The 18453-nt window shown below is 36.8% G+C and overlaps 1 protein-coding gene across 1 annotated transcript in view; it reads left to right on the top strand.

The window, feature by feature from the left end:
* The window catches only part of DENND4C (DENN domain containing 4C), a 53286-nt gene that overhangs the window by 10274 nt on the left and 24559 nt on the right, over positions 1–18453 (top strand). Inside the window, exons 6-19 of the mRNA XM_054002925.1 lie at positions 699–765; positions 1399–1457; positions 2789–2933; positions 3278–3453; positions 7343–7443; positions 10564–10782; positions 11778–11923; positions 13043–13078; positions 13310–13440; positions 14256–14388; positions 14843–15049; positions 15730–15858; positions 16570–16714; positions 17032–17178. Of these exons, the coding sequence (XP_053858900.1) occupies positions 699–765; positions 1399–1457; positions 2789–2933; positions 3278–3453; positions 7343–7443; positions 10564–10782; positions 11778–11923; positions 13043–13078; positions 13310–13440; positions 14256–14388; positions 14843–15049; positions 15730–15858; positions 16570–16714; positions 17032–17178 (1841 nt within the window). The remainder of the gene's footprint in view (positions 1–698; positions 766–1398; positions 1458–2788; positions 2934–3277; positions 3454–7342; positions 7444–10563; positions 10783–11777; positions 11924–13042; positions 13079–13309; positions 13441–14255; positions 14389–14842; positions 15050–15729; positions 15859–16569; positions 16715–17031; positions 17179–18453) is intronic.

Raw genomic sequence — 18453 nt, 5'->3', positions numbered from 1 at the left:
ATACTGGTAGAAATTATTGCTGCTTCTGTTTAATAGTACTGGCTCTTGCAGTGCCAGCAAAGTTAACTGAATTTTAGTCTGGGTCATTTTTAGAACATGTCAAGCCAGTTTACCTTTCTTTTAGCTTCATCAAGCACAGAACAGGCTGCGCTGTGATACATGCTACATTTCCATTCCTGTGTTTTAGCTTAATAAATATAAGCTCAGGAATGCTGTACATTAGCAGTGATTATCTGTGCCTGTTTCCAAGCACTGCAGCTAATTCATGTCTATGAATATGTATGCAAACTCTGCAGAGGATCCTTGTCATAGTCCTGAAAGTTTGCTGGGAAATGATGTTACCTTCGAAACTGTTAAGAAATCTGGCAAAATACTTCCTCTTAGCAGAATCTCTTTAGAAACTGGAGAACAGAGTTAGGCTGCCTGCCTGGGATTTGAAGTGGCTTGCCTGTATGTTCTTATCTTTTGCTTCTATATCTGAAGTTACCAGTATAAATTTGCAGGCATGCAATTGAGTGAATGAAGCTTCTTCATTTTGGCTTGCATAAATAGGCTCTTAGACTTACCAAAACAGTAAAGAAGTCTTAACAGTCTTTCTAAAAAATGCTACCATATTAATTCTAAAATGTGCTTAACATTCCTTTCAGCCCTTCATTACACCCTGGTTCTGTTTTTCTAATACCTTGTCTTCTTTGCAGGCACATATCCCATTTTATGCACAATATACCTTTCCCTTCACCACAAAGGCCAAGGATTCTTGTGCAGGTAAGCAAAAATTTTCATCCATTTTAAGCTACAGCAACAGCAAACCCTCTCTTGCCTTTGGTGTCTTCCTTTATTTTTTTTACTTGGGTTTGAATACACACCTCCTGGAAGGGGGAGGGGAAGAGGTGGATGGGCTGGCCTTCTCTCTCATTGATACAGTCCTGGGACAACTTAGCAAAGGAAACAAACTATTTCATACTTCAGGTAGTGTGGATGGCAGAAATGTCTTACTTGCACTTTTGAAATATCTGCCATGTATTATGCTTTCATTTTATAGGCACCATTTGCATTACCTCAGTGATAGGGTTGTTTTCTGTCTTCCCCTCACTTGTCCACTCACTGCTGTGGGGCAGAGGTTAGTTCCCTAGGGCACTGTCTCTTGTGCTTCTCTGTTTAATCACCTAGCAGCAGTTACATGCTGAAGGCTGAGTCACGGACTATTTCCTGTAATTCTCAGAATTGTTTCAGTGACTAATATGAGCTCTGTTCACTTAGTGAACCTGAGTCCCAAAGTCACTGTGTCTGTATGCCAGGCAGTTTATGAGACTATGGATATATATTTATATTGGAATGTTATACTGTATTAACTTTGAGGTTGTTCTTGTCAATCACATATTACTTTATGTGTTTCAGCTTTCTGCCCATGATGCATTAATATTGTCACAGCCAGTTTCTACACCATTGCCATTAAGGTATCATTGTTAATGCTTTAGATATATGCTACTTGAAAAAATCAGAGGCAAGCAGGAGTCAGTCATAGAAGAACGTCAAATATTAGTGCAATATCATGAGGTATTATAAACAGGAAGCTCAATTTGCATTTATAATGTTACACAGTCTTGTCTTGACATACATGCCCCTTGTGGAAGTATAATATAACTAATTATCCTGAAATAAAGATGAATTGCCAGAGTATTGCAGGAACTCTAAAGCAATTATAAGGCATTTGTGAGGAGAAAAAAAAGACCCATATTTAAAGATCTTGTACTTTCAGAACCAGTGTAGTAAGCAAAATTTAATGGCATAGAGACTGCTATCTTGCTTTTTCCCCCTTTTTGGATCCAAGAGAGACAATAACATCAAGCAGTTAGGTGAAATCCATGAATACACAAGTGCGCAAACATTTAGCGAATTCAAAGGTATACCTCCAAATTAGTATTTCTGCTTGAAGGTTGTTGCAGTCTCTGTGGATACTTGCAGCATCTTCTGGGTTAGAGCTCCCTATGATTGTGACTTGTGGTTTTATTTCAACGTTTCTATTTATCTGTGGTTTCAAGTTAAACACCAAAATCTTCTCCTTCTTTATTCTCTCCACCCAAAACGTTATCATATAATATTCTTTATGCAGAATCCCATCTTTAATCACATTTGTTACACAAGGATTTGGGTGAAAAATTGCAGCCAGGCACTAAATTGCAAAACAACATGTAAGAACTTTTTTAAGGACAGAATTTGCACCCTTGTACTCCTAGATGTCATTACAATTCCTAAATGCATGGAGTCCCAGCAAATTGAATGGAGGCTAAACTGCAGAAACTGATGGATGGCATGTTGCCATCAGAATGATGGATTAATTTTGACTCACACAGGAATTTGATGCTGTGATTCTAGGATCAGATGGATACTCTAGTTCATGATTCTTGTGTGAGGTAACTCATCATATGAAACTGCTGGTGTTATTTTTGTTTGAATTAGCAATTAGGTTTGCTTTACTGTTATGAAGACAAGATACCAGTGCATCTCTGAGAGAGAGTGCTGTAAACAAAATAATTTTAGCAGTAGCATGGTTTATTGTATGTTTCTTTAGCAATAAAATTCAGATTTAGTTTTCTTTGGGGTGGTACAAGCCTTAAAATGACATGATAGCTATTAGTTAGATAGGTAGGTATTTGATGTATATTAGCACCATTCAGGTAGTTGATCCCAAACATTGACAGTTGTCAGAAGTTTGATGGTAGTGAATTTTTTTTAAACCCTATAACATTTTTCTTTTCTTCTCCTTTCACATCCATCCACTCCTTAGTGGAGCAAATTTTAGCACTCTGCTCATGAATCTTGGACCAGAAAACTGTGCCACTCTGTTACTTTTTGTATTATTAGAAGGCAAGATCCTCCTCCATTCCCTTAGACCTGCTGTGTTGACAGGAGTTGCTGAAGCTGTAGTAGCTGTAAGTACAAAGTGTTCTGTACAACAGTGAGAGAAATTGATTTAAGCATCACAGTTGTAACAAGGCTTTAAGTTAAAATGACTGATGTACTAAATGGTCATTTTCCCCAGCAACAGTATTTAGTTCAATTGCCCTATCTAGTAATGCTTAGAAAGATCATTATTTTTGCATAGCTAACTGAGAGTTATACTGTATTAAGTGACAAACTTGGGACTTTTTTCTGATAGTGTTACAAAGCTTTTAGTAATTTGATTTCAATGTGTTGCATGTAGCTTCTTGTTTTTTCTTGTACAGTACCTGTTGTCTTGTTTTAATGCATTTATTTCATTTAATTTTTCCTTCAGATGATATTTCCATTTCAGTGGCAATGTCCATATATCCCCCTCTGTCCTTTGTCTCTGGCCACCGTACTCAGTGCACCTCTTCCATTTATTGTTGGAGTTGATTCACGATACTTTGATCTGTACGATCCACCACAGGATATTGTGTGCATTGACTTAGACACAAACATGGTCTACATGTAAGTTCTATGGAGATTTTACATTTTTCTGTAGATGAAGAGATTGCTGAAGTGCTCAGAAGACAAAATTATTAAAACACTGTTTGATCCAACATGGTTTGTTTCTTACTGCCCCTTTTTTTTCCTCATTTCTAAAGCTTTAAAGGAAATTAAAACTTAGTAAGTCAAGAATCAACACTTCCTATAAAAATGTCATGCAGATCTTGCTATAAATGTAGTAACAATGGTAAGTAACTAGGGAAAGGATTGTCCCCCTGTACTGGGCGCTGGTGAGGCCATGTCTCAAATTCTGTGTTCAGTTCTGGGCAGGAAAGACATTGAGGTGCTGGAGCATGTGCAGAGAAGGTGGTGAAGGGTCGGACACACAAGTGTTGTGAGGAGCAGCTGAGGGAGCTGGGGTTGTGTAGTGTGTAGAAAACAACCCTGAGGAAGACCTTAGCACTCCCTACAACTGCCTGAAAGGAGGCTGTAGCCAGGTGGAGGTCGGTCTCTTCTCACAGGTAACAAGCAGCAAGATGAAAGGACATGGCCTCAAGTTGCACCAGAGGAGCTTTAGATTAGATAGTAGGAAAATCTTCTTCACTCGTGGTTAGGCATTGGAATTGACTGCTCAGAAAAGTGGTTGAATCACCAGCCCTAGAGGGTATTTAAAAGACGTGTAGATGCAGTGCTTGTTTTAGTGGTGGACACAATTTTGTGGTGGTCATGACAGTGTTATGTAAGTGGTTGGACTTGATCATCTTAAAACAACCTACACAAACATGAATGCTTCAGGATCTTTCATAATAACTCTTCACACGGTCTTGCACTTGGGCTACTTTATGTTAGTGTTAATAAAGAAATTTTTCTGAAGTTATAAGGACCATTTTTTTTTGTGAGACCAATCAAGCAAAATTTGGTGCCTTCGCTATATTTATTCTAAAATATTTTAACTTAATTATTGTATTGCAGTATAGTACTTTTCTTAAATTGAAGTATTCCTTGAACAGTTTCTTTGCACCTTCTTGAGGAGAGGCTAATTCAATAATTCTTCTGGGTTTCTATAAAGTGAGCACAAATAATAGAAATGAAAAATAAGTTTTTTCAGTATTTAGTAACTACTTTTCCATTTTCAACTAGAATATAAATAGATTTTATCCTGGCATATTCTGCAAGGGCATCTCTTGGAAATTAAAAAATATTTCTCAATTTGTATGATGCAAAAATGCTAAAAGCCCTGTAATGAGGAGTGAAGTAATGGTCTTGATAGAAATGGAAAAACAGTAGAGAATGGGGCAGAAATCAGAAATATAGCAAGCAACAAACAATAGTCAGCAAATGTTACTTCCCTCATCACTGTTAACTATTCAGATCTGTTCATCTGTTCATTCTGTTTTTATAATGTGAGCACAAACAACAGAAATGAAAAATCAGTTTTTTCAGTATTTAGTAACTACTTCTCCCTTTTCAACTAGAATATAAATAGAAAGATGGATCTAAGCTAGTTCAAGATGAGGGTGATCATCACTAAATCAAATGCATACCTTTTTTCTGAGAAAATTTAGTTTTACTTATCATGTCATCTTTTAACTCTTCACTCTTTTTTTTACTCACTTGAGTTAGAGTTAGTAATTTGACCTGTGGATCAATGATATGCTTTGTTGATTTTTACTGTCTCAGAAGGACCTTTCCTCTACTGATGCCAATGTTTCCTTTACTGACATGCTAGTAGCATCAGAGGAAATGGAAAACAATGAAACAAATTTTGTTTGTTTTTCTGTCTGGGTTTTTTTTTTCTTCTTCCCCTAATTCTTCATAAAAAACACTTTAAAAATAATTTTTATCAGTTTATAACAAAGTATTATGCCACCAAGAGTATAATTGTAGGTGTTGTGAAAGAAGAATGAATTGAGAAAATCATGACAGATAACTTAATTATTTGAAGATACTTGCAGGGAAAAATACCTCAGTATTTTTGTTCATAAGTAGAATGGAAGTTGAGGATTGTGTTGCAGAAAAATAGAGATAAACGCAGGAGATTTTGCAGGGTGATAAGGATGTCAAGATGCTTTAGGACTGTTAGAAATCCCAAGTACCAAGATTACTTGGATTGGTTGTTGAACTAAAAATCTCATAGTGACTGACCTCTTATCAGGCAGTTAACTTTCCTACCCTTTCTTTTACTCTCTTAAAAGCACATTTCTCTTTCAATATTGAATTAAGCTCATCTGGTTTTGCTGCCCATTTTGCATTTATCCTATCTATGCAACATGTTTGACTTCCAGAGGAGTTCAGCATCTGTAATTTTTGACTTTGGTAAATGTGAGGTATTGGTATTTGTGTTATAAAGCATTTTTAACCTGGCAATGAGTATATCTTTCAGTTTTGGAGGTGCGTAGGTAAACCGAAATCTCCATCAAGCACTTTGTGTTGAAGATAATATCAAATTATGAAAATGCTGTGTTATTAGTGAATAAAGATTTTTTTCATTTAATTTCATCCACATCAGTTTCTGCCCCTTTTTAGTTCTATGGCAATACAATAGTGCCGGATTTGTTTGTTTGCTTGTTTAGGTGTAAAAGCATTTAACAGCATTGTTGCTGACTTGGAAAGACTGCTTAATAGGAAAATCCATTTCTAGAGCAAGTATGCTGCTTTCTTAAGCTATACCAAAAAATGCTAAATACCTTTTATTCAAAATAAATAATAAATAAAATACCTAAAATAAAATAAAAAAATAAATAAAAATACCTTTTTTTCATTCAGCATCTTCCTTATTACTTTTAAATTTTTTTTAACTCTCTCTGTGATACTTAATGAGCTTTCAATGTTAGCTAGCCTTTTTAGGGCAAAGATTTGAGAGTTTGTTTTATTTTCGAAGCAGGACTTTTTTCCTGTCACTTTTGGAATGGTACTACTTATGTTGTTTATAGGCATGCCATTATTGTGGGGGAAGAATGGGCAAAGGCATCCATAAGCATAGAATTTTTCTTTAACTCCATGAACTTTGGCTTCCTTCCTAAGATATTTCTGTGTTCATGCCAATAAAGCAAATAATAATGGAACAAGTATTTCACAGATGCAAAGTGCAAAAACAACTAGTGCCAGTATCAGCTTGGGTGGTAATAACTGGTTAGATTTCATGGCAAAGAGGTTTGTTATAGTCTCTGTAAGAACAATTCTCTCCCATCTTCTGCCTTCCAGAAAGAGGCATAGGAGTTCTTGGGATTTATTCCCTTCTCTTTATTTATATCCATCTGCTAAAGAGGGTCTATTGTATCTGTTGTTGTCCTTAAAGAAGATGAGCATCCTTTTAGGCAGTTTACCCCACTGCTTAATCAACCACATCATTTTCCAACTGTGAACTGAATTCCCAGTCTTTCTAGTACCTGTTAGACTGTGAAGATGCGACTGGGTTGCCATAGACATATAGCAAAATACCGTATGACCATCAAGTTCCCAGACTGATCTGGCCTCTTTGACTAACATGTTGTACTCAGAACTGCTTTTATTTGTAGGAGCAGTGGTATGGCAGGTTTATGCTAGAATAGACTTTGTATAATAATCACATACAGAAGTGTGTGTTTAAATCATATTGGCAAGGCTGATAAAAAATCTGAAAGAGAAATAGTCTATAAAGTCTAAATTAAATCTGAAGGCAGATCTCCCTGCAGACTGGAGGAAACGCTACTCATTACTCACTTAATACTGTTGTGCATCTGAATAAATGAAATTCTGAGTTATGTCAGTCCCATTTTTTTTATTTTAAACAAATAGGTACAGTGACAGGATTTCAAAATAATTTGAAGGTACTGTCTTCTGTAAATGAAGTGACTTAAGGCTGTTGACATTATTCTTTTTTATATTGTTTCTATTTTATGTGTCCTTTTTTGTGTCTCCTCTGTTTCAGATCAGATGATAAGAAGAGCACCAACTGGAAGCAGTTTCCTAAAAAGCCATGTAAAAGTCTTCTCAGCACCTTAAAGAAACTGCACCCACAGCTTGCAGCAGGTGAAATAGATAAAATAAGAATTTTATCTATCTACATTTATATACTAATTCTAATTAGTATATAAATGTAATGATTCCCTCATATCACATGAAGTGTGATTTTTTTTTTTTAGACTTTTAAAATGTAAATTCTTAGAATTTAATCTGGTTTTTATCCTTTACTCATGGTCATGTTCAGCCTCTCATCCACCAGCACCCCCAAGTCCTTGGCAGAGATCTGTTCATCCCCCAGCCTGTCTTGACACTGGAGGTTTCCCCACCTCAGGGTGCAGCACCTTGCACTTGGTCTTGTTAAATCTCATGAGATTTCCATGGCCCCAGTTCCTGAGTTTGTCCAAGTCCCTCTGGATGGTATCCCATTCCACAGGTGTGTCAACAGCATCACTCAGCTCCGTGTCATCTTCAAACTTGCTGAGGGTGCATTCGATCAGTGTTACTGATGAAGATATTAAATAACCCAGACCCCAGTATAGACCCCTGAGGGATGCCACTTGTCACTGATGTCCATCAGGGCTCTAAATCATTCATCACTACCCTCTGGATGGGACTAACCAATTTCTTATCCCCTCTAGCAGTCCCCCTGTCAAATCCATCTGTCTCCAATTTAGAGAGAAGATGTTGTGGGGGTGTGTGTCAAATGCTTTACACAGGTCTGGAGATCTGTAGCCCTTCCCTTGCCCACTGAGGTAGTCACTCCATCACAGAAGGTCACTGGGTTGGTCAGGCAGGACTTGCTTTTGGTGAAGCTGTGCTAGTGTCTTAAGTCACCTCCCTGTTCTCCCTGTGCCTTAGCACAGCTTCTAGGAGGATCTGTTCCATGATCTTCCCAGGCACAGAGGGGAGGCTGGCAGGGTGGTAGTTCCCAGGGTCCAGTGCTACTGAATATCTTAGATAATTACTTTTCTATCACAATAATGCAGTAGCTAATTTTTGACAAACTCTTTTGTCAAAAAAAAAAAAAAAAAAAAAAGACTGGCTGTATTCAGCCTAATGTCTTTGACAGATAAGAGCAAAATTTTAACTGACCTAACAGTTTTCAGGTATTGTTTCTTTCTAACTGAAAATAGATTCTTTCAGATAAGATGGTTCAGGGTATGTAAGGTTATATTATTATGGAGAAGGAAACTATGATGACCTCATAGGTGTACCTAAGATACAGAAAATTCATAAATGAGAAAAGTAAAAAAGAAAAACTAAGGAGTTCCTGCCTTAGTTTTCTATGATATTTTTTTCAAATAGCCTTTACTTTATCTTTTAGAAAATCTTAACTTTTACTTTTATCAACAGCGCATATCATTCATTAGAAACTACTTCCTAATTCTATCTTGAGCACAGCCAGTGGTCTCTCTTAAATAATTTGTCTATTTTGGCAATATTATAATAGTTATGATGTAATATTTATTTATATTTATGTAGAGGTATTTTTATTATTATAACTGATATTTTTGTTATAAGTGTGGAACTGTCATTTTCAGCAATACCTACTGCTGGTTTTTTAAGAATGCAAGAGTAAACTCTAAATGTCACTTACTTGTTTCCACCATTTGATGCACTAAAATGTTAGGATTGGTGTTAGAAAAGTAGTTTCAGATGTGTATTTTTCAGAACAGGGGAAACATGGTGTAACAAATTAGTGGTTTAGGTCACTTAAAGAATCAGTGGCAAAGCTAGCAGCAAAAGCAGGTTTTGTATGAATTTGCAAAAGCACAACAAAGTTCAGTAGCAACATTCACTCTAACACTGATGAAGAACAAAAGGAAAATCAGATTAGACTCAAAGTGGAATGATTTTAACAAAGTCTGGGAATGCAAAGGGACAAGGGTATAAAGAGCTAGGTGCGACCCTTCTGTAGAGTCAAGGGTTTCAGAGAGGACTCACTTGCTTCCTAAATTCCTGATGGAGCCTGGGTGCAACTGAATCCAAACTCAGCCTTAGACCAAGGGGCCAAGTCCAAACTAAGCCCCAGCTTTGTCTAAAGGATTTAGCAGCACTCAGTCGTTGACTGATACAACATTTACAAAGTGATTTAATAAGATTTACTGTAAGCACCGCAGTAACTTCTTACAGATCTGAGATGGAAATATTCATACTATACTTACCATTGGGTGTTTAAATCCATTGACACATACATGCACACAGACCCAAAGAACTGTATGCAAAGGTGTATGTACCTGTTGAAAATTCACTTTGAGTTCAGTGAGATACTCTCAGACCTTGACAACGCTCAAAGGGTGACAGGTTGAGCTTTGAGGATTGGGTGGTACTCAGTACTGCGGGGGATAGCCCAGACCTTGTCAGCAGGTTTCAGCAATGGTCCTCAGAGTATGGCATGGCATACCATGGCATGGCAAACTAGAGAGCTGGTGGGCTCTCAGAGGTCCCACTGAGAATGAGGCGCTGGTGCAGTCATAGTTGCCCCGGAGAGCTCAGAAGGCCTGGCTTAGGACTAATCTTCATAGTGTCACAAAATTATTATATTCAGTCATCTGTCACTCTTCATCCTGTGGACTGAAAACTACTGGAATTTTCCTCAAAAATCCAGTTATATTATTAATTATATATAATATAAAATTATATATATATAATTATATAATATTATTATAATAATATTGTTCTCTTAAAGCTATGATTCAGTCAGATAGTGTTCCAAGCCTACCCATTAGGCAGGAACTGCAGCAACAGTTCCTGAGAGCAGCCAATGTTTCTGATTAGCTGAAGGGGACCTTAACTGCTCAGGAGCCATTAATCAAGGCCAAGGCCTAGAGAGAATGCTTGAGGAGACTGGAGATTGTATAGCAACCCAAAAGGAGCTTGGCTGGGGCAGGGAGTGTAAAAAACTACCACACATGGTTGCTTTGTGTTTGTGTTATTATTTAAAGACTATATTTAGTTGAGTATGAAGGAACATTAACTGAGCTGACATCCTTGTTTTGTGTCACAGACTGCTGCATGAGTTAGAAAAATACACTTTTGAGGTAACCTTTTATGTCAACCAATTCAATTGGAAAATAATCACAGGATTTCTAGTGCTCATCACTTATGAACATTGGCAAATAGAAGCAAATTTTTGAATTTGCACTGAATTTTTATTAAGGGCTTGTATGTGTTGTTCATTGCTAGTTCACAGGAAAACTCAAGAAGGCTGTGCAGTGGAAATGACTCCTATAGAGGCAGATTTCTCCTGGCAGAAGAAGATGATAGAACTTGAGATGGAGATCCAGGAAGCTTTTCTCCGTTTCATGGCATCTATTTTGAAGGGTTACAGAACATTCCTCAAGCCAATCACACAGGCACCTTCAAATAAAGCAACTGCTGCCGATTCATTGTTTGATCATCAAGGTGAGGGTGGGGCAAACAAGCTGCTGATAGCATTGGCAGTGTTACAACTTCAGAGCTGAAGAGCTGCATAACTTTAAAAGGTCAAAGTTCCCTTTGGTTTTACAGTTCTTGGCGGTATTTAAAAGTGCAGTTGTCTGAAGTTAAGCTATTCAAAGTTGATTGGAACACAGATACATACACATAGAACTGCAGGTTTGCACTAGATCCAGTATTAGAAAAAGCTTTTTTTCTAGTAGCATGATGCCCTCTCATTATGGCATATTCTGCAAGGGCATCTCTTGGAAATTAAAAAATATTTCTCAATTTGTATGATGCAAAAATGCTAAAAGCCCTGTAATGAGGAGTGAAGTAATGGTCTTGATAGAAATGGAAAAACAGTAGAGAATGGGGCAGAAATCAGAAATATAGCAAGCAATAAACAATAGTCAGCAAATGTTACTTCCCTCATCACTGTTAACTATTCAGATCTGTTCGTGAGTCAGACACTACATAAAAAGTCACAGGGGTTTTGTCTGTGGTGGTGTTTTGGGTTTTGTTTCTTCTTTTGGGGTTGTTGATTTTTTTTTAATTACTGGATAAGATATTTGAGAAGAGATTTTTAGGTAATCATTTGTAGAGTTTTCAATTTTACCAATCCCATCACATTTTAGAATAACGTAATTTTTATTTTGGTATTGTTTTAGCTGTTGGATGCTTTTGTACAAGGTTATCTTTTTCTTGCACAATGAATCAACAAACAGAGTGACAAGGGATTAGGTGGGTGTGACTGGTTGCCAAGGATGTAAAAAAACCAGCTATTAAAAATTCTGTTATTTTAATCTTCCAAATGCAAGTAGATTTAAGTAGTTGTTATTGATAAAGCAAATACTTTATGTATTAGCATCTTAAGTAATTCATATTGATTGTGTGATTTCTATTTATTAACACACTTCATGTGTTAATTTCTTATGGAACTTTTAACTGGTATTTAGTTGTGTGTTCCCCTTTATAACCAGGATTTTTAAAAAGCAGAGACCGGGCCTATACAAAGTTCTACACGCATCTCACCAAAACACAGATATTCAGCCGCTTTATTGAAGAGTGCAGCTTTGTGAGTGACAAGGATACTGGCTTGGCATTTTTTGATGACTGCATAGAAAAGGTGAAAAATATGCTACTAAAGAATATTCTTCTGTTCACTTTGTGATACTGTCCTGTCCTTTAGTTGGGAAGGTACATAACTTCTGCAGGAAGTATTCAAAAGAATTGGAATTCTTGGTGGTTATTGCTGAGTCATTTTCCTTTCTTCATCTTCTTGCATGGTCATAATTTTTTTGTTGCTGGAGGAAATTTTAATTAAAGGCCTGTAGGATTTCAATATATAAGATAATGTGAGCATTATCAGTAGTTAGCTGACACTTCAGCCAAATACCATCCATGTCTTCCCATTAAATGTTAATTTCCTCCCTCTAATGTAGAATTGCTACCAGTGGTCATCTGCCATGACCAAAAACATCATTGTAGTTTTTCCCACAATTTCAACTTCAAACATGCCTAGTGTTTCAGATGTGGTCAGAACTGGTTTATGTAGATAAGTTCCCCTTTCACTACATGCATGTTTTAGGTGAAAGATTACTCCTTTTTTTTCTTTTTTTTTTTTTTTTTTTCATGTAGTCACATCAGTATGGTTCTGGTCTAGATAGGTCATAGAGTTTATAGCTTCATCTTTAAAATTCCAAGTTCACAATATTAAAGTTAGGAGCTAAAGAACTGTATTTGTTTTTTAAGGCATATGTATATGATTCTTTCTGGGAGAACCTTCATTTAAATAACAAGGTTTTATAGACTGTGAGTCTTTGATTCAGTATTGATTCTAATCAGATTTGAGAATGGACAAGAATTTATTTGCCTTTCCTTTTCTCTGCTAAATGTGGGGTATGCATCTAGAGAATACTTTTTTTATTGTTTGTTATTTCTGCAGGTTTTCATATTGGAAATAGCTGCAAAACAGGAGTTTCTCTCAACTAAACAAAATGAAAGCATTTTTCCTTTGATAGATTAAAGATTTTGTATTTAGTAGATAATGTCAGCAGATAGAAAGCATGCTGATTATTGAATTCTTCACTGAAGAATTTGAAAAAGAGCCTAATTGCTTCTACAGTAACATGGAAAACTGCCAGTTCTTCTTTAATATTTCAGCAAGTGGCACAGCTTTAATATAACTATTTAGGATTTTGGATTTGAGTTGAGAAGAAGCTCTTAATTTTTTTTCTTTTCCCAGCTCTTTCCAGATAAAGGAACGGAAAAAGGAGAGAAGGTACTTCTGCCCTTGAAAATGTTTAGGAATATCTGATCATGAAATAAAAATGGAACTACGAGACTGTGGACTTGATATTTGAGTAATTAGAACAAGTATAATTTTTATATATCCAGTCAAATACAGTGTATATTAAATATATTTTTTACATATTCCAACATAATTGACATTGAAAAGGACAATTTATTGCAAAGACAAACTCTGTACTTAATGTACAAACTCTGTTTTCAGGTTGATGTTGATTCAGTTGAAGATGCACGCTTGATTGAGCTTGATGAGTCACAAAAAAGTGAACACACAGTGTTCATAATGCCACCAGAACCACCTGCTGATGATGGACAGGACCAAGTGCCAAAATACAGGTACAAGTTAGACAGTCACATAGAGTGCCTATGATGGTTAGCAGGGCAGATTTTCCATGCTGGTGCAAGACTTGCCTTAGTACTGTATTCAGAAGAACTTTGAAAGATATGAACTGCCCAGATTCTGGTAAGTTTCTGAACCTCTCGAAGTTAGTGTTTTGGGTGTGTATATTTGAGGGCATGTGGATTATGGTATTACTTTTTCAATAACATCTTGCCAACTTTATAGTAATACTTTTCTGCATGTATTCAGTGTCCTTGCTCCTGTTTGAGCCATTTGTGTGTATTTTGTAGCAAGTGCAGTGCTCTTTGTTCCATGTTGGGAATGATGAAGGGTGGGTTATGAGTCTGCCCAGTACTACTGATCTGCAGATGATGAACCAAAAGAACAAAACATGCACTCCACTTTTGAGATTTCTTGCATTCAGTCTTTTTCAGCCCTGTGCAAGAAGTGTGGAGTTACTGACACTCTGGGTATGATTTGTTTCTTCCTGTCTCTCTTGGAGATCATGTGTTCTGTTTTTTGCTGTTGTCCTTGTTAATCATCGTCTGTGCTACCCTGACCTTCATGACATGGTTAGCAGTCTGGTTCTTATTTCCATAGTCTTTGGAGATTTAATGTCCAAGGCATCTTCTTGTACTATCTTTGTGAATAATGCTGAAAGGATCTTGCTGTTTTCTCTTTTTTTCCTCCTGGTTCTTTATTCTCCTGTTTGTAATTTCTTTTCCATATCAGTTGTTTTCATATGGCTTTCCTGCTATGACCAGGTATGCAAAAAGCTTTTATTTTCTGTTTTTTTAAATCATCTATATAGCTATAAAAACTTTCCACGACTAGATTTCAAGCTCTTTGACAGGCCACAGGAGCTCAAGCTCTCTTTCAGCAGACACCCAGTTGGAAGCAGCATTTCAAATAGTCCAGCACTCATGGCAAAGAGGACAAAACAGGTCAGATGAGTCTTACTGTAATCACTGTGTAATTGCTAAAAGATACAAATTTTCTTGGTAAAACTGCCACTGCCTGTTTATACTGTAAGTTAATGTTAGAGTTTTGGTCTGTGTAACTATTCAGAATGAACACTTACAAAAAAAAAGAAACAGAAGAGATTAAAAAATTGTCATCTGAGATTTCAGTTTATTGTCAAATGCATTTTTAAGCTTTAGGCCATAATATAAAATTAAATTTAAATTTGTGCTTAGTGTGGGAAAAAAAGATTTATCTTGATGCTAGTTTTTGCTTGCAGAGTATCTTAATAAGAGAATGGCAAAAGGGGATCTTCAGCTGAATGTGTGTCTATTAATATTAAATGCTTACTCTTAAGAAACCAGTGTCTGAGTTAGATTTCTAGATTCAAAATGTTATGTCTTTTATCTGCTTTTGTGTTTTGTTTCACCCTTACAGGAGATAAAAACAGCTCATAAATTAGCCAAGAAGTATTATGTAAGCCCCTCCCAGTGGGCTAAATGTCTCTTCAGTCATAGTTACAGCCTATGGTTTATTTGTCTGCCAGCCTATGTCAGAGTTGCACATCCCAAGGTCAAAGCACTACAACAGGCATATGATGTTCTGATTAAAATGAGGAAAACCGATGTGGAACCACTAGATGAGGCAAGTGCAAATCAAAAAAAGTTACTATGACTGAAATAGAAGAGAAGGTGCAAATACAGTGTGTTTTGCTGACACCACCACGTTAAGCATACTTATGGCTAGACCTGTGTTTAAAGCCACCTTAAAATCATCTCAAGTCAGCTTAACTACAGCAACTGGAAATTAATTCCCTTTTTTATCCCCAGCATAGTGTGTGCTGCGTCAGCCATTCCAACTCAGTGTTGCTAGTCTTCTCACAGATGACTTCCAGAAGGAAGTTCTTGAATAACTCTGGTTTTTATTGCACTTTAATTAGTGCTTTGCAACCTTACTGGACTGAAGAGATGATGGGTTTGTGTGCAGCATACTATCCTTTCAGTAGTATCCACAGGCACACAGCAGCAAGTTGTCCTGCTTTTCACGTGGGCACCTTACCTCCTTTATTAGAAAAATAGAAAGAAGAAGACCTGAGTGGAAAAAAAAGTTGGCATGGTCAACAGTGTGACTGCTGGTGTTATTTCAATTTCTGTGACTTGTTCTTTAATTTTTGCTCCTTCTTCTGGCTGTAGCATGTTATGGACTAACTAGTTGTTCTCACAGTTTTCCCTTTTACATGTGTAAAAGTTGGAAATCAGGAAAGAGCTTAAGATACTACAAAATTCCTGTCTTTAGTCAATTGACACATTTCTGTATCCTGTCAGGTCTGTTACAGAGTAGTAATGCAGCTCTGTGGATTGTGGGGTCAGCCTGTTCAGGCTGTGAGAGTCCTTTTTGAAATGAAAAATGCTGGAATACAGCCAAATGCCATCACCTATGGTTATTACAATAAGGTAAGGGCCCAGTGTCTTTTGCAGTTGTCACTCTCAATGTCTGGTAGCATGTTTTTAAGGTTGTTTCTTGCAGCTCTTCTCTTGGATTTGCTGATTCTGTTAGTCAAGCAATCCTTTTGGACATGCTTACAGAATGACTGAATCTGCACTAAATGGTTCTACACTGTTAAATTTATATTCCCATGCTGTTTGGCTAACCAAAAATACTATTGAAATACAGATTTACACTGTTTCCATTTGCAAATTTTGGAACCCTCTAGTGCTTCCATGTCAAATAAATCTATTCTAAGGTGTATTCTTTAAGATAGGAAGATCCAAGATGGATGAAGGCTGGAATTAGGCTAGTTGAAGTAGCCTCCCCCTCTTTCCTTGCTATCCTGATGAAACTTGATGGTAAACTATATAAAGAAAAAAGAAAGGAGATGTTAGTATGGTCTTCTGTTGCTATCAAAATATATAGATAAGAACAAATCCCACCTTGTTTAATCAAAGTAATTTTGATCCATTGTCTGGTTTTACTCAACTGTTTTGTATTTAGCTGTGGAATAAAAGGGAAGAGCTTATAAAAACTCAAGTATTTGTCCTACTTCACATGGTTGGCAGTAAATGCTTTTTTTATTGACGGGGAGTAGGAAGCTTCTCACTGTTCTGTGTTTTTTTAATGTAACTTCCTTACTGTTTTTGTTATTGCAAAAATGTCTCTTTCTGCAGGCAGTTCTGGAGTCTTCTTGGCCTAGTGGTAACCGCAGTGGCATATTCCTGTGGACAAAGGTACGAAATGTAGTTCATGGCACAGCACAGTTTAGGCAGTGCCTGAAGAAATCAACGCAGAACCCACGAGTGCCTGTGATACCAGGTAACAAGTTAGTTGAAGTAGATTTATTTCTGGTGAACAGAAATAACATACTTTCAGAGGGATTGCAGCTAACATTGTGGCTTTTGAAAGTGGAAAAATCTGTCCTTAAATGTATAAATATTGATATTTGCCAACTTGATGCTTGTAATAGGATTAGAATGTAAATTGCATCCTGAAGAATTAATTATCTTGATTTCATGCTCTTATTTTATATGTGCAAGCAGGAGTATTTACTGTTGTCTGAACAGGTTAGATTTATTTAAAAACCTGAACAATTAAGTCCTCTCTTACTAACCAGCTCTCGTTCATGTCTTTAGCTCTGCGGAGTCCCACGGGTGGAAGTGATGGGGACATGGTGAGCCATGGTAGCGTGGATAGTTCTAATGATGCTAACAGTGGGGAGCACACCCTCTTCGTCAGTGACTTAGTCAGGCTTGATTCCGTTGATAATCATTCTAGCACAGGTACTAGATTCTGCTGGGTTTACTACTAACAGTTCCCCAAAAGGCTAAATTTTCTAGTCTCCTGTTGATTTCCCCATTCACATCTACTGCTTTCCCTTCTTGAAGCTGTAGAGAAGTGTGGAGTTAACTTGTGTAGAAAAAGAAGTACACTATTTTTGAACATTTCTCCTTTACTGCACATCATGCTTTAATTCAGAATGTACCATAACATAAATAGTTATATTAAAATAAATGTTTTGCTGTGGTCTCACGTACCCTACTTTTTGTGTTAACCTTCAGAAAAGATATGAAGCCTCTGACATATGAGGCTGTTCAATTTTTGCATGTTGTCATTTATTCACAGAAGTAGTAGTCTATGTCAGTAAAATCTTTCCATGAAAGCAAAGGAGTGATATTTAGTGAGGTGATTAGAAGGTAACACTTGAAAATGTGTTTCCTTGATAATATCTCAGAAAGTTCTAATTAACATTCATGGAATTAGTACGTTATGTTGGGTTATGGTAAACTACGCTTTTAAATGCTGTATTCAAATGTCTTAATAGTAGTTGCTAAACTTTGAAGTAAATACAGAAATTGTCAGAAACTTGTTATATGGTTTTTAGGAGACACCGTGGGAATGGAAAGGCAGGTGAAAGCTGGAGAAAAACTCCACATTAAATATAGTGTGCACTCCTCCTGACAAACTGAAGTAAAAAGAGTGCACAGGAAGTTAATAGTTTTAAGATGGCAAGACAAAATGCATGGTTCTTCTTATCTGCTCTAGTACTGATCACATCCTACCTGTGCAGTTTCAACTAAACTTCCTTCCTGTGTGTACTTCAAAACTTAATGCATAAAATGATTCTTACACACTCTTCATGTTTTTAATATCTTGAGCCCTTTTGTAAAGAGAACTTTGAGTCTGATTCCTGTGCTTCATCTGATATGTCTGCCTAGATTACTGAACTTCCCTTCTCTCTGCTCTTTGTTGCTCTGCTTTTTGCTCTTTGCTGTCTCTTGGGTGCCGCATTTGTCCTTGGCTATCACGGTGTGGGGTGCAGACTTATGGTGTGAAGCCTTGGATGCACGTGTGCATTATTTCTACCCTTGAATGTTTCTCCTGCAGGTAATTCACCCATTTATTGATGGGGTATTCGCACTTCTGCTCAAGGCAGGAATACTAACGTTATTGAAAATCTGACAGAGAGAAAATAAGCACCTAATGTCAGAACTTAATTTTCTGTATAAAAGTTTTTTAATATAGTAGCCAAATGTATTAATTGATGGCTGCTCAAA

The sequence above is a fragment of the Vidua macroura genome, chromosome Z, assembly GCF_024509145.1.
Source record: "Vidua macroura isolate BioBank_ID:100142 chromosome Z, ASM2450914v1, whole genome shotgun sequence".
NCBI classification, from domain to species: domain Eukaryota; kingdom Metazoa; phylum Chordata; class Aves; order Passeriformes; family Viduidae; genus Vidua; species Vidua macroura.
Note: the sequence above shows the minus strand (reverse complement) of the source record. Positions and strands in the feature narration are given on the sequence as shown.